The following is a 17,377-nucleotide window of genomic DNA, read 5'->3' as shown; positions in this document are numbered from 1 at the left end:
TTTTTCACGGAGAGAGTAGTGGATGCTTGGAATGCCCTCCCGCGGGAGGTGGTGGAAACGAAAACGGTAATGGAATTCAAACATGCGTGGGATAAACATAAAGGAATCCTGCTCAGAAGGAATGGATCCTAAAGAGCTTAGACGAGATTGGGTGGCAAAGCCGGTGGCAGGAGACAGAGATGGTGCTGGGCAGACTTATACGGTCTGTGCCAGAGCCGGTGGTGGGAGGCGGGACTGGTGGTTTGGAGGCGGGGATAGTGCTGGGCAGACTTATACGGTCTGTGTCAGAACCAGTGGTGGGAGGCGGGGATAGTGCAGGGCAGACTTATACGGTCTGCGCCCTGAAAAGGACAGGTACAAATCAAGATAAGGTATACACAAAAAGTAGCACATGTGAGTTTATCTTGTCGGGCAGACTGGATGGACCGTGCAGGTCTTTTTCTGCCATCATCTACTATGTTACTATGTTACTATGATTCAGATCAGAGATGAGTGGGCAGACTGTTTGATTTCTGTACAAGATCTTCTGCATTAAAAGTCAGCTTGAATTAGGGATGCCATGAGGTAGTGTTCACCAACTCTGGGGTGGGGTCTTGGTCATGGATTTGTGGGAAAACAAGGCCCCTGCAGGAGGCACTATTTAGTACAAAAAACAGCGCGGGGAATTTGATCATCGGCCCATTGGTTTCTTTTTCAGCCAAAACAAAAGCAAAGCCAAACATGAATTTTGAGCCTGTTTTGATGCCAAGATTGATGTTTGCCTGACACCAACACCAGGCTAACTAGTTTCCTGATCAGCCCTTGGAGCTCCCGGCTCCGTTCCTTCTATCTCGCTGCTCCCTATGTCTGGAATAGACTCCCTGAGCCAGTACGTCAGGCTCAGTCTCTGGCTGTCTTCAAGTCTAGGCTTAAAGCCCACCTCTTTGCTACGGCTTTCGACTCCTAACCATGACTCTCTTACTTAACACCCTCACTTATCACCCCTACCACTGCAATTTCCCCACCCCTAGCTGTCTGTTCGTCTGTCCAATTTAGATTGTAAGCTCTGTTGAGCAGGGACTGTCTTTTCTTGTTGATTTGTACAGCGCTGCGTAGGTCTAGTGGCACTATAGAAATGTTTAATAGTAGTAGTAGTAATTTAAAATGGATGTTACACTGATCGCCCTCCAGTCCTCAGGTATTGTGGCTAATTTTAGCGACAGGTTACAGAATATAGTAACAGGTCTGAAATTTCCCCCGTTGTTTTGATTTCTGTAAGCTGTATAGAGAGAGGAAGTGGACTGCTGGGTCTGTTTCCATTGTTTTATTTGTAAGATGATGTTTCTCATGTGTTTTTATTTTGTACATCTAACTGGGTGGAACCTTTGGATTCAGGAAGATGATTAATAAATCTGTATAAATAACTAACTATCATTATTGATTTGTTTTAGAACTCAGGTGTGAAACCATCTGCACATGGTGATTTTTACTCTAACTCAATAGCTTCCAAACCATGTGTCAGGCCCACAAATAGGACTGCACTGTTAGTGGACAGCCTCACAAAAGGGAAAGGGGATAGGACTTGATATTATACTGCCTTTCTGTGGTTACAATCAAAGCGGTTTATATATTATATAGATACTTATTTTGTACCTGGGTCAATGGAGAGTTAAGTGACACAAACAGTTGGGTCTTCCTCCCTCTGGACCTTCACAGGTCCTGGACCCCTTCCCCTCTTATTAGGGGTTTCCTGTTAAGATTGGAAACCCATTTAGAGTACTGGCTTTGTGAGCATATTCAGAAATAGGCTCATATGCTGACTGCTGCTACTGTGTTTGTGCTCAAGTGGGGGATGGGGAGAAGTGGAGAAGAGAAAATTAGAAATCACCTGAGGTCACATAAATTTAAGTGTTCAAATGGGGTCATATAAGTGTTTAAGAAGTGCTGCTTTAGTCTGTCAACTTACTCTATTACATCTTCTAGCTCCCTAGTCATTTGCTCCAGCTCCTCTAATCACCTTCAAAGCATGTTTCCAACACGACTATTTCTCTACATTCTGCTCAGAACAAACCAAATCAAAGCATTTAATTTTTTTGCTACAGCCTTCTTGGTTATTGTTAATATGTGTTCTAGCTTGAGACCAATCCACTGGAATAGTGGTGGGCCATGCTACATAGCTTAAACCAGCTGAAAAGCACTAACTAGGCCTGATAACCAGCTGATGGCCTTATAGCAGAGAGCCTGCAAGAGCAGGACTGCTTGGTGAGTCTTATTGAAACCTGGTACAACTTTCAAATTTAGTGTAACACTTAAGATGTAGAAATTAATGACAAAAATGGTAAAAAGCTTGGTTCTTAAAATGGAGTTTGTCTTTATAAAATGGCAGCCAGAGTCACAAGATATGAAACTGATCTCTTCATCTTAGAAGAGATGGTTGCACAAGATTAGGAACAGTCCATATTAGGAGTTGGCCATATTAGGAGTTAGTTGCAAGACAGGAGAAAGATTAAGAAACAGGTGGACACCTGACCTGTGGTTAAGATAAAAAAATCCCTCTCCATAGATTTGTATGGGGACCAAATACTATAAAAGAAGTGGGCATCAGAGCTATCGTTGGAACATTTTTCCCCAACTAATCTTCGAACGGCGAAGCTCTGGCCGGTTGAACCCAGAATCTGTCTGATGTCTGTATCAAACTGAAGTCCTGATTTGGGTGAGAATTAAAGACTATTTCTTTCACAAAACTGTTTCAGTCTTTGTTTCAATCTATTCTCTCTCCTCCACCTGTTTCACAGAATACTATACACACACAAGTAAGAATCTTGCTTTCTCACTCACATAGATTTCATGTGGGAACATAAATGGCCAAAGATTCACTTAGATCCAGATAGACAGAAAGCTGTGGTCATGGGAATTAGATTTGAACTGCGCCTTCTGTCACCCCCCCTACGCCTCCATGACTGGAGGCGTTCCTTAGAACCCCGAGACATAACACCATGGAATGGGGTGTCACTGGAATTCAGGGAGGGGGTGATTAACAAGATCTTAGAGGAACAAACCCTCTGTACACCCCCGTGGGGAAGGGTCCTGCAGGGGTCTAGAGAGGGGTAGATAAAAACATTATCTAGTGGTTCAACTCCCAGGCTTCTTCCTTCAGAAGCAACAGGTTTTATTATTCATTTTTTACTCTATTGTAAGCTTCTTTTCAAATTAATTTTTGGTCTGCCTTATTGACGATTTAAATTTGATTTGCCAGTGCTTGTGCTCTTTCCTATTTTCCTCATTTGGATCTCCTTTCCAGTTTTTGAAATATGTCCATTTGGCTTTAGTAGCCTAGTGGTTAGTGCAGGAGACTCTGATCCTGGAGAACTGGGTTTGATTCCACTGCAGCTCCTTGTGACTCTGGGCAAGTCACTTAACCCTCCATTGTCCCAGGTACAAATAAGTACCTGTATATAATACGTAGGCCGCTTTGAATGTAGTTGGAAAAAAACCACAGAAACGCGGGATATAAGTCCCATTCCCTTAATTTCTTCTGTCATTTCACCTTTGAATCACGCTGGCAACTACTTGGCCTTCCTTTGAATTTTTTTTTTTTTTTAACAAACACGTAGAGTACATTTTATCTGGGCTTCCAAAACGTTTTTTTTAAACAATGCCTATGGGCATGCTAATTTTTAACTTTCAACTTCTCCCTCTGTAATGGCCTCATTTTATCACAGCCCACTTTTTTTATTCTTTCCAACCCAAAGTAAGTTGGAAAGAAAGAGAGGTTGAGAATATCTGTCTGTCGGCAAAACAATTTTCCAAAAACTTAATAGAATGGTATGAAACTAGATATGTAGGGAAAACCAGTGAAGACACACTGAATGCAAAAACAAAGTTCCAGAGCAATAAGTCACCCCCCCTGCCCCCCAAATAATGCAAAATACACTTCTATGTGAAAAGTTCAAGCTTCTAGAGTTAGAAACATATATATAATGAAAAAGCAGTTGGGGGAATTTCTCCTTTCAAACTACGTCTACTCTCCCCAACCCCCCCCCCCCCCCAACTTTCCCCTAGCAAATACCCCACCACCTTCTCAACTGCAGAAGCATTTAACTTTAACAAGTGTTGATAGCTCACTGTGCATGGCTCATGGAATTCTTTCCAACCCTTCTGTATGTACATGAATGCATATGTGTGTGTATGGACATGGACATCTACACACACCCAGCCCCTCAAACTACTGCCTTGAAAACTGCCTCCCCCCACCACCACACACACTTATAACCACTCAACACTCCACACAGCGATTAAGGAACTGTCTCTTTTAAATTGCTCTCTTTCTCATATTCTTATGTCACACACAAATACACACCCATGCGTGTTTACTCACACATACAAAAAAGGAGCTGGAAAGAATTATTCATATCATAGCTCTCAGAAAGGCATAATAAGGTGGCATGTCTAATCCATTGGAAACTTTATAACATTGCTATACTGGAAAAGCACTGGGATCATGACCAGGTTATGAGCACCTGAAACATTCCCATTCCAACCATTTAAAAAATGGATGCAAGAAAATCCAGACATAGTGGTGAAGGAGAAAAACCACAAGAACTGCAGTGATAATAGAGGTATCAGTGCCAAGAAAGCATTCTGAGAATCATGTAGACAGCAAGAAGATTCTCAAGTACCAAGAAATTAAGGCAGAAATTTACAGAAATCATTCTCTCATTGTATTGAGAGCTACAGGCCTGATTAAAAGGAAATTTTCAAGCACACCTAGGTAGGTTGCGTATGTTACATCTTACGAACGTCAGAAGGAAGATTATCTTTGGTGTGATGCAAATATTATAGCAAGCACTGGCAGTAAATTTGAGAAATTGAGATAATTCTCCACATAACCTGGCCCAGGGGTGAGGTTCATTGCTGTTATGGTAAGTACAAAATTAACCCAATACATTCGAACACACACAAACGGTCATGGAAAAACAGACACAGGCACTCAAACAAAACAGATATTCAAGCAATCAACAGTCAGCAGGAAGGGACAAGGGGTTGACAAGCAGAGTGTCATAGTCACAATCAATAATCCTAATGGCTGGCAAGGAAAAAGAGAGAATTACAGATCTACCCCATATATTTGTCTAAAAAAAAGTACATTTTAAGCTCTGTCCTGAATTCCAAACCAAGCTGCAATTGGCGTGTCTCAGTAGGAAGAGAGTTCCAAAGAGCTGGCCCGATAACGGAGAACACAGTTTTCCTTAAGGCCCTTAGCAGAACTGTACAGAGGGTGGGAACCACCAAAAGCTGCTGGTCTGGTCCCCCAAACGTAAACTGCAGACTGGAGAATAGGGCAGGCAATTCTATAACTGTGCACCTGCAGTTATGAGCCATCTGAGCATGTAAATGCAGGAAAAAGTGGCACTTACATGAACAAACACACTAAGTGCTATTCTGTAGGGGCACATGTAAGTAGCATAGTGCACAACTGCAAGGGGGTATTACACATGGGTGAAGCATGGGCGTGTCTTCCAACAAAGCACACAACTTATTTACTGGGATTTATTAACTGCCTTTATGAAGAGATTCACCCAAGGCGGTGGACAGTAGGTACAGTTTAACATCACACTTACCATTTTATTAATAGCATAATAATAATAAAATGAACAGATACGTGAAAGCAGCAAACTGAAACCTAATAACAGGACTACCATGAAACAAAGATCAAAAATATACACATTTAACAGCACTGAAATTCAAATAACAGAGATGTAATATTAAATACTTAGGCATGCCTGTTTAAGTCTGTCACTGACCAGGTGTAACTGGACACACCTACATTTAGGTGCGCTGATGTGGGCTTAAGCTAGTATTCTATAACAGAATCTGGGTGCCCAAATCTCTTTATAGAACAGGTGCTCTCCTGCACTTCATTGAAGCACCTATATGGAACTACCTATAAGAACTAGTTTCTTGCAGGACTTTTATCCTGTCCCAACTATGTACCATGATACCACCCCTCAACCAATTTTATCTGACCTAACTTGTACCCTGGTATCACAGTGTCCTATTGGCTACCCTCCTTCCACCAAGTCTGAGCTGCCTATTGTGTCTAATCTCTCCAATTGTTTTCAGATTTCTGGCATTCATGAGCAGAAAATTTTAAATGTATGTTATTCATTTGCATTCACAACCTGCTTATTAGCAGGTAATACAGGTAAAAATTTATATGACTGTTGTATTTAAATCCATCTGGGCTACTTCAGCCTTTATCACAACCTTGCTACTGGGATATTCTGGTTTCCTCACTTTGCCAATATTATTTGATGATACCTCATGCTGAACCATGCAATGCTGAGCAGCTGTCAACTCTGCCTCTTGATCTTACCTTAACTAGTAAGCCATACTTATCAAACATCCATATCTTCTGCCGTGCTTCCTGTTCAGAAATACCATTTTCCATCATAGCCATAACTATGAGGTTGGCAATTCCAAGAGCAGCCTGTGTGAGAAAAAAAAACACAGCTAATTTTAATTGTTATCAAAACCACTGAGAAATGATACCACTCAGAACGGTTACTATATCCAGTAACTTTATTAAAAAAGCAAACCAAAAACAGACTTCTGAAAGCTCTGAAATAGATGACAGTCTCAGATATATCTACCGGCTTCATCATGTATTACCCTGCCTTCTGATGCTTTTCCAACAACTCATGAACCAGCCCCCTCCCCCAATCAGACCCCTTGTATCTGGCCATCAATTGCTCACATTGGCCTTAAATGAAAAAGCAAAAGTGCATGTACCACATCTTTATTTATATTTCAATTAATTATTAACATTTTTGGATGTTAACATTACAATTCAAGTCACAGTCATGCTCTAAAAATCTGCATTAATTTCAACCCAAATACCCAAATTAGAACTTACTGAAAATGGACTAATTTGCATAAAGCCTGAGCTCGAACAAAGCCATAGCACACATATATCTGCTTCTCACATTTGAATTCTACAATTAAAACATTTGCACTCATTTTTTAAATTTATTTTTAACACTTTTTAAATAGTAGGTGTCAGTGCAAGACTCCTTAGACCTCACTGAGCATGCACCGAAAGTCATGCCGTTTTGGGGTTAAAGGGTCATCAAGCAACCCACAACAACCCCCCTCCTACTCCCAACAACCTCCAGGCTAAAATGAATATAAAGTGCGCCACATGTGTGCACTTCACGCATGTGCACACACACATAATGCCCAATTTTGGCCGTAATTATTATTTTAATTATCAGACCCTTTTTTGAGTCAAAGCAAGTCCCCCCCTTGCAATTTTAATACAGATCATTGGAGACAGCGTTCCTGAGGCGCCGGTCCACCACCAGAGACCTCAGACTATTTTCCTTAGCGCACATAAACGACTGACGTCATTAATGACGTCACGGCGCTCCCTTAATGCCGGTCAAAAAAAAAAAAGCGTTTCCTGAGCTCCTACAGGCCTCAGGGAGCCAGGGCCTTTCCCTGCTCACCATGCCCGGATTCCCTCTTCACCGTGGCAGTCTGGAAACCCCGTGGTTTGCGCCAAAAACGTGATCCCGTGGCAGGACCAGCCCTCGGACACAAATTAAAACTTAAAGCCCCCCTCCAGAGCTCCCGAACCAGGTATAAATAAAAATAAAAAATTTATATTCTGGTTACATACATAAGTATTGCCATACTGGGACAAACTGAAGGTCCATCAAGTCCAGCATCCTGTTTCTAACAGTGGCCAATTCAGGTCACAAGTACCTGGCAAGATCGCAAAACAGTACAATATATTTTATGCAGTTTATTCCAGAAATAAGAAGCGGATTTTTCCCAGAGTCCATTTTAATAATGGTCTATGGACTTTTCCTTTAGGAAGCCATCCAAACCTTTTTTAAACACCACTAAGCTACCCACTTCTACTACAACACGTTGAGTGAAGAAATATTTTCTCTGACTCGTTTTAAATTTACTACTTTCTAGCTTCATTGCGTGCCCCCTAGTCTGATATTTTTGGAAAGCATAAACAAGCGATTCACGTCTACCCATTCCACTCCACTCATTATTTTATAGACGTCATATTTCCCCTCAGCCACCTTTTCTCCAAGCTGAAGAGTCCTAGTCACTTCCGTTTTTCCTCACAGGGAAGTCGTCCCATGCCCTTTATCATTTTCATCACCCTTCCCTGTACCTTTTCTAATTCCACCATATCTTTTTTGAGATGCAGTGACCAGAATCGAACACAATACTCAAGATGCGGTCGCACCATGGAGCGACAGAAAGGCCCTGTAACATCTTCATTTTTGTTTCCATTCCTTTCCTAATAACACCTAACATTTGCTTTCTTAGCCGCCGCCGCACACTAAGCAGAGGGCTTCAATGTCTCAATGATGACTACTAGATCCCTTTCCTGGTCAGTGACTCCTAATGCGGAACCTTCCATTACATAACTATAATTTGGGTTCCTCTTTCCCACATGCATCACTTTGCACTTGCTCACATTAAACGTCATCTGCCATTTAGACGCCCAGTCTCCCAGTCTCATAAGGTCCTCTTGTAATTTTTCACAATCGTCTTGCAATTTAACAATTTTGAATAACTTTGTGTCATCAGCAAATTTAATTACCTCACTAGTTACTCCTCTCTCTAGATCATTTATAAATATGTTAAAAAGCAGCAGTCCCAGCACAGACCCCTGGGGAACCCCACTATCTACTCTTCTCCATTTAAAACTACTCTCTGTTTTCTATCTTTTAACCAGTTTTTAAACCACAATAGGACACTACCTCCTAGTCCATGACTTTCCAGTTTCCTCTGGAGTCTTTCATGAGGTACTTTGTCAAACGCCTTCTGAAAATCCAGATACACAATATCGACTGGCTCACCTTTATCCACATTTGTTCACCCCTTCAAAGAAATGTAGTAGATTGGTGAGGGAAGATTTCCCTTCACTAAATCCATGTTGGCTTTCTCTCATTAATCCATGCTTTTGAGTATACTCAGTAATTTTGTTCTTTATAATAGTCTCTACCATTTTGCCCAGCACTGACATCAGGCTCACCGGTCTATAATTTCCCCAATCACCTCTGAAGCCTTTTTTTTTTAAATTGGCGTTACACTGGCCACCCTCCAATCTTCCGGAACCACGCTTGATTTTATAGATAAATTACATATTACTAATAATAGTTCCGCAAGTTCATTTTTCAATTCTATCAGTACTTGGGGATGAATACCATCCGGTCCAGGAGATTTGCTACTCTTTAATTCGTCAAACTGTGCCATTACATCCTCCAGGTTTATAGAGATTTCATTCAGTTTCTCTGACTCATCAGCTTTGAATACTATTTCTGGCACTGGTATCTCTCCCAAATCTTCCTCTGCGAAGACCGAAGCAAAGAATTCATTTATTCTCTCTGCTACTGCTTTGTCTTCCCTGATTGCCCCTTTTTACTTTTACTTCTGAGCGTATTGCTGGCAACCAGGCTTTCAGTATATCCTTCGGCAACCGCTGTAGCTTAGTTTCCCCCCGTTTTTTCACCAAGTTACTGAGATCTTCTCTAAACAGTCACTTGCCCAGAAAGGGCAGTTTAATTAGATGTGATTTTGACGTTGCATCTACTGCCCAATACCATAATCAGAGCTGCCAACATGCTGTGACAGCCAAAACACACACTGCAGGCTGTAACCCATAATATGTCATAAATAGGATCTGCCACGTAGGCCAAACCTACTTCCAGCTGGGCATTATAGACTGCTGCCACTTCACATGTGCTCTTGCCACAAATGAACTGCACACTGTCGCTTGAAGGCCAAAAGAGGCCACTTCAAAAGCTTGTTTCAATGAGCCTTCTAGCTTCCTATCCTGTAGGTCATTTAGGGCAATGTCCCTTTCCACTGGCAGGGTGATCTTCTTAGACTCTGCCGTAGCAAGGGAGTCCACTCTGGGAAGCTATTCTTTTTCTCCTCTGGAACCAACGGGTAGAGGTCAGCCATGGCTCTTCTCACTGAGCCCTACTTCTGGTGAGACTCATTCTGCTGTAACCAGGTCCTAAATGTCAGGATGACTTAGGATGACCTTTAAGCCACCTCATGATTGACGAAGATGAAACTCCTTATGCCAAACCACAAGGCTCCTCAATGGAAGGCATTGCCAGTGCCTCAGAAATAAGAGTACAGAGCTCCTCTTTGTATGAAACAACTTCAGGACTTTCGGGTCATCTCTTCCTTCTAATGGCACCTTCAACAATGGCTCCTCTGAATAGACCGAGGCAACATCAGATAAGGAGGGAGAAGCAGCGAGCCTCATCTGCCTACTCCTGGAAGGTCTAATTGATACCTCTTAGGAGATGGAAGGGCAGTGGGGTGAGAAACTGAAGCAACTAACTGTTCCTGCTTCAGTAAATAGCAATATAAATGCAGGAGAAAGCAAAGATCCCGATGCAGCTGAATGTTCTACTGGGCCCCTAAGGTCGTAAAATGGAAGCTGTGCTTCACACATGATCAGTGGTTGTTCCTCACTGCCAGTCAGTCCCAACAAAATGGTTCCCGTTCCCGCACTCTCCTGCATCAAACTGAGCACCAGCCATGCCAGAGAGCCCAAAGTCCCCGCCATATCCAGATGCTTACCAAATCCGAAGACATGCTTGCTGCCAACTGTTTCCTCCATGTTCCGTAGGATTCCCAGCTTGCATGCACTGCAACACCCCAATGCCAGCCTACGAGTCCCACTGCCTTTGTATCGTTCCATGGTGCATCCACACCTTGAGTATTGCGTTCAGTTCTGGTCGCCGTATCTCAAAAAAGATAAAGCCTTACCACTGCCGGCCGCTCCCCCTCAGCTCACAGTCTCCATGAGTCTTAGCCCAGATAAGACAGAATCAGAACTGAAACTCTGTCCCATGCTCTTCTGCAAACCTCTTTTCTTCTCCTCTTTATTTTTTAATTTTTTTTTTATTAGGTCGTTGTGCTGAAAAGGAGAGTTTCACAGGAAACAGGGGAGAGGTGAAGGGAGGGAAGTAAATTTGCAGGGCACCAGAGACAGGTATCTGAAAACCTTCAAATACAACTCTGCAGACTCAAGCCACCAACAAAGCTCAACTGGGGACCAGCTGACCCACTGGACCAGGAGCAAATCACTCAGAACCACAGAGGCAGAAAAGTGTGTCCATTCACCTGCTGGAGATAAAAAATACTGAGGAGCAGGAATGAATGTCAAAAGAGATATGTCTCAGCTCAGTTTTTAGTTCTCTATCTTCACCTGCTAGTTGATGGACAAATATCACACAAGTTCTCGAATGGTGGGAAGCTACGTAATGAAATGTGTTTGTTGTACTACAGAAATTATCAGTAGTAGGAGTAGTAGTACTATGCCTGGGCCCAATATAGAGGGCAGTGGTATAGAAAGAATTAAAAGTTTAAGCAAGCAGACATGGAAGCTGGGATGCTAGCGTTAAGCTTATGAATTCTCATATTCAACCTATCTTCCCAAGGGGAAGAATTATGATTGAACAGACTAGATAGGCTAGGATCTGCTCATATCCTGGAACTAGCTGTTGCACTGTAGTCTTAACATTAATATTTAATTGAAATTCTATACATAAATGGAAGTTTTATCATTCCTGAAATCCACCCCACCTTCTTTCCCTGCAATACAAGTAAATGCAGGTATTTAAAAAATGCCTTTATCGAGAACAGAGATTCTTCCAATAATGTCTTTAGGAGCAGCTGTTGGCCACAGCATATAATTGTAATTATATTACAGCATGTAACACAAGAAAATTAAAGGCAAGACAAAACAGAAGCACTTTTCTAAGCACCAACACACATTTTTAAACACACTTCTATTTTTCATGTGTTCCCCAGCCCACTCCCACAGGCACAATTACATACTTAAATCACAAATGGAGTTTCAGGCTCTCTCTAATGAATATGCTTGAGGTAATCTGTATGCAAATTCATTGGGGACCTTCTGAAAACCTGAAGTTTTGGGGGAGCCCTTGAGAACTGAAGTTTGAGACCCCAATTTAAATTCTGCCTTAAGGAGGAGACATTAAGGTGAAGGATGGGCCTCACCCACATCATTTTGTGGCTCTTTTTTTCTCCAGAGTAAAAGTTTTGCAGAATATATTTCTGAAAAGTATATTAGGTTTATTATAATGATACAGGAATATTGTCTTTTTGATTTATGCTGCTCATTTGTCATATATTATGATGTGTATTTTTTATTGTATATCTTTACCCCTGTACTCTGCTTTGAGTTCACCACAGAAAGGTAGAACACAAACACAATAAGAAATACAGTATTACAGTCAAGTTTCTATTAGAATTGTTGGGTAGAATGTGGCCTGATAACTGGCTTCAACATCAGAGACATTAATGCACTCTACCCAGCAGGAGTTCAGAAACCACAAAGGAGGAGTCAGGACAGGTCCCAACATGATGACTGAACAAACAGAGACAACGAACTGTTTGGGAAGTTGCAGTGTCTGGCTCCTTCGACGTGAAAACGTATAACCATACTGTACTAGTTACACACTTAAAACCACCTGAAGACCATTAAATAAAAACCAAACTCCAAATAAATAATATATTAAGAAAAGCAAATTCAAAAACCTTTCCTGAACACATTAAAATGATCTTTACCTTTTAAGACAAGTATAATGACCTTTCATCACGTAACTCCAGAAGTTCAGCAGCCGGATCAGACAAGAAGCTAAGTTGCTATAAAAAATTTTTGGCGTTCATATAGTGACCTAAATATGATGATTTTGGTGCATTAAAAAAAGTTAAAAATGTGGCAGTGTAGACATATCTACTTATTCTGGCAGAGGATAAGGCAATTTCTAAGTCAGGTATTGGGACACCAGGTTATCCTCACTTTTGAAAGAATGATGTTTAATCTTGTGGGGCATTGGGGAGTGGGCTCATGGGGAGAACGCATACTGCTAAGTCAGTCATGCATAGTAGGGAAGAAATGTATTCTTAATCATTGGGTGTCGGACATGTCTCCCTCGTACTTGAGGAACAAGCTTCACCAACTTATGATATGGGAATCCAGGGAAGCCAGAGTTTCGGCGAAGAGACAGGAAAGGTTCCTGGCAATCTGGATGCCATATCTCAAAGTATCAACTAGAGCTCGCAGCCAAATTCTGAATAGGTTGCCATGGGGTAGTAAGGAGGACAGGCAGTAGTTTGGTATGGGCAAGTATGCGGAACTCAGAAGGTGGACGACTAAAGCAAGGGAGGGGGGATGGGGAGGGACCTTTAGAGGGGATGATTATAGGCCAAGTGCTTGTATACAAACGGTTTGCAATGTTCTACAATTGGTATCATTAATGGGGGGGGAAAGGAAAAACAAAGTTATGTACACTGGAACAGAAGTTCACGACTCATTCTTATGCACATGTTATGTTATGTAATTTGTCATATATGGAATATGTTGTTTCTGTATAACATGCTGAGCCATCAATAAAAACTGTTGAAAGTAAAAAAGAAAAAAAAAAGTTAAAAATATATTTTTAGCAGGTTTTTGGGCAATGATGATTTATAGTCCGGTGAGTGCTTTGAAGATGTCAGTGACGTTTGATGTACCACTCGGGTTGTTTGAGATCTTTTCCTCCTTTTTGTTACTTTTATGAAGAACCTTTAGTAACAGAAAATATACTCTGCAGTGTTTTGTTGCAAATGATTTAGAGATTCTGTAGAACAGTTTGTATATTTGGAAATGATATGTAAAGGTTCACCATTCATAGCGATTAAAGCTTCAGCGAGTTCTATGGGTTGTACAGATCCACGTAAGATCATAGCTTACCTCGCCTGCTCCAAGAAAAAGAATTGTGTGCGCTGTGATGGGTTTGCTAGTAGCCTTCTGGGCTGCCAGCAATCCTGCTAGTGCAACCGAGGCTGTCCCTACAAAGATAATCAAAAGTTTCACAAGATGAATGGGATCTTTGCTTTCAGTTCGTTTTGTCTTTCCTAGGAATTTTAGGGTTCAATATTCAGAAAGGTTTAACCAGGCAGGAAAAGTGTAGCAAGGTTGTGGTGTCAAGGGGAGTGGATTGCCAACGGCGCATATTTTAAACGCAACAGACCATGTGAAAAATAGGCACTATCGGAAATCCATTTCGGGGGAGTGGTCTCTTCCCTGGTGACTCAGCTAGCTATGCCTCCGAGAGGAACCTGCCCAGTTAAACTTGTGAGCTGGCCAGCCACCGATATTCAGCACCACTTAACTAAATAGTAGAGTTGAATATCTTCGTAACTGGCCACCTAAATGGCTAGGACAGGGGTGGTGCAGGGGAGGAGCATGGATGGAGCCAGAACTTAGATGGTTAACGGTGATATTCAGTCTGCTAACTCGCTAAGTGAATGCATAAAGTTAGGACAGCAAAACAACTGTCCTAACTTTATGCGTCCAGTTAACTGGGTGCCACTCTGAATATCGACTGGTGCACCATTAACTTCCGGGTCAGCACACGTACCCAATATTCAATGCTGAGAGCTGCGCATGCCCCGGCACTAAATATCCAGGGTTAGATCATCCTGTGGCTGCAAGTGGCTTACAACCTGCTTACCACTGCAAGCTGAATATTACCCCCTTAGTGTTTACTATAGCAAGAAAAAATAAAAACAGGAGAAAATTAGTGCAAAAAAAAAAAAAAAGAAGAGAGAATTAAGCCAGTTTCTCTCATCCCTCCCTTCCACAGCCTCCACTTACATAGTAACATAGTAGATGACGGCAGAGAAAGACCTGCATGGTCCATCCAGTCTGCCCAACAAGGTAACTCATATGTGCTACTTTTTGTGTATACCTGACCTTGATTAGTATCTGCCATTTTCACGGCACAGACCGTAGAAGTCTGCCCAGCATTAGCCCCGCCTCCCAACCACCAGCCCTGCCTCCCACCACCGGCTCTGCCACCCAATCTCCGCTAAGCTTCTGAGGATCCATTCCTTCTGAACAGGATTCCTTTATGTTTATCCCATGCGTTTTTTAATTCCGTTACCGCTTTCATCTCCACCACCTCCCGCGGGAGGACATTCCATGTATCCACACTCTCTCCGTGAAAAAATACTTCCTGACATTTTTCTTGAGTCTGCCCCCCTTCAATCTCATTTCATGTCCTCTAGTTCTACCACCTTCCCATCTCCGGAAAAGGTTTGTTTGCAGATTAATACCTTTCAAATATTTGAACGTCTGTATCATATCACCCCTGTTTCTCCTTTCCTCCAGAGTATACATGTTTAGTTCAGCAAGTCTCTCCTCATACGTCTTGTAACGCAAATCCCATACCATTCTCGTAGCTTTTCTTTGCACCGCTTCAATTCTTTTTACATCCTTAACAAGATACGGCCTCCAAAACTGAACACAATACTCCAGGTGGGGCCTCACCAACGACTTATACAGGGGCATTAAAACCTTTTTTCTTCTGCTGGTCACACCTCTCTCTATACAGCCTAACAACCTTCTAGCTACGGCCACCGCCTTGTCACACTGTTTCTTTCACTCTTCCACCACCCTACTGCTCACTCTTCTTCATCTCCCTTCTCCAGCGCCACTGCTTAGTGTTTCCACCACCTACAGTCCCCATGCCTTATTTTCTACTAGTCTCTGGCACTCTTGCTGACTACTGGATGGATCACGGGCTCTCAGTCACTTTGAGGGCAACAGGGCATACTTTCTTTTTAGAATATTAGCTTAGCAGGTAAAATACGTGCCTATAATTTTGGCCCAAACACTTAACAGCAGCCACAGAGCAACAGGTGCAATTGTTTGCTGTTCAGAAACACCTTCTGTTTATGAAATTCTTGATATACTGCTTTTCTGTGGCACAAGCAAAGCAGTTTACATATTACAAACAGGTACAATTGCGCTTTAATTGCTTAAACTTCTATAAATTAAAAGTATCTTAGGTGCTAATAAACGAGTGCTGGAAAAGATCGGCACTAAGTGCTATTCTATAAAGAGCACACGTCCCGTACCCAACTCTGGGTGCCAGACTTACGCCTGCTGAAACCTGGTGTAAATCCCTGTGCGGTAATTATGCGCACAGACCCATTCTAGAACACTGCATGCAAACTGGAATGCCCCGACCCTCCCATGCCCCTCTCATGGCCACGCCCCGTTTGGGTCACCACTATGGGGATTTAGGTGCCTAGCATTATAGAATAGCGCACAACCAGATGCATGTGCAAATTCTAACTGGTGCCAATTAACATCAATAACTAGTTGCTAGCATCCAGTTATTGATGGTTAACCAGCTCATTGGCCAATCAAGTTGCACGCGCATGTGCATGGGTACTGTGCACCTCTCCCATGCTTCACCCAAATGCCACCCATGTGTATACCCACCTTCCAACTACACGCTCCTGCGATTAGGTATGTGTTTATAGAATATCACTTAGGTGGAATTTTGGCACTTAATGCTCATATGTGCACTATTCTAGTCATTTACATGCATATTTGGTGCATAAACATTCGCACATCTTTATAGAATTACCCCCTTTGTGCCACACAGTACCGGTACTTCCATTTCTTGACAACAGCATGAAATATAAGTATATGGGGCTTAAACTTCCTAAAAGTTCAACAGAGCTGAAAGTTGACAGCACAATGCAGTGATGATCACACTGTACTTCTTCCTCCCTATGTAAAACAGCCAGCGTCGGTAAGAGTCGGGGTCAGAGATGCAAAGGAGAGTTTCACAAACACTGTTCAAGACAATCTAAAATAAGAGTAAAAATCAGTTTAAAACTGAATTTCACCTTTGCAAAAAAAAAAAAAAAAAAAAAAAGGAGTTTATAGGTGAAAAATCAATTAGATAACAAAGGACTCCAAAGACAACTATAGGCAGATTACTAATTTGGCATATCAATGCTCAAAATGAGCCAGGTCAGTAATGAGGTATCACATTTTACCCTGAATGTCATCGTTGAAGGTACAGTATTTTTCTCTGTATTTCCTCAGAAATCTAAAAGCATTGTGATTCCCGAAGTCTTCAAACTGAATAAGCGTGTTCTGCCCATACCTGCAGAATATGAAGTAGAATTATGCAAATGAGTTTTTATCATCAAAACATAAAATCTCTCAAAAGTGGTTTATACAAAAGAAAGATATTACTTAGGTTGTGCTATTGAATTTTAGTTTTTATTGCAGTTTTATACTGTAAATACTACTGAGGACTCCTATTTTTTAATCATCAAAACCTTCTCTCCTTTTTATCCGTGCTTATCTAAACATTTTAGTGCCAGTAGCACAGCCAGGAATTTTTAACAGGGGTTGTGTCTCCCAACTCCTCCCTCATACCTTAAAATCACCTCTAGTCTTTGCTGGACAGCATCAGTAGCAGTGGCACTTACAGGCTGCCTGCGGCCTGCACCGGGGCTCTCTCTCTCT

General features: G+C 41.9%; 1 protein-coding gene across 2 annotated transcripts in view; it reads right to left on the bottom strand.

Moving 5' to 3' along the window:
* ME2 (malic enzyme 2) overlaps nucleotides 1-17,377 on the bottom strand; it is an 84,302-nt gene that overhangs the window by 24,636 nt on the left and 42,289 nt on the right. For both annotated transcript variants that reach the window (XM_030192949.1, XM_030192950.1), the window contains exons 8-10: nucleotides 16,900-17,009; nucleotides 13,793-13,890; nucleotides 6,356-6,469 (exon numbers count right to left, since the gene is read on the bottom strand). In XM_030192949.1, the coding sequence (XP_030048809.1) occupies nucleotides 6,356-6,469; nucleotides 13,793-13,890; nucleotides 16,900-17,009 (322 nt within the window). The remainder of the gene's footprint in view (nucleotides 1-6,355; nucleotides 6,470-13,792; nucleotides 13,891-16,899; nucleotides 17,010-17,377) is intronic.

This window comes from Microcaecilia unicolor, chromosome 2 (assembly GCF_901765095.1).
Source record: "Microcaecilia unicolor chromosome 2, aMicUni1.1, whole genome shotgun sequence".
NCBI classification, from domain to species: domain Eukaryota; kingdom Metazoa; phylum Chordata; class Amphibia; order Gymnophiona; family Siphonopidae; genus Microcaecilia; species Microcaecilia unicolor.
This window is presented reverse-complemented; position numbering and strand designations above follow the sequence as displayed.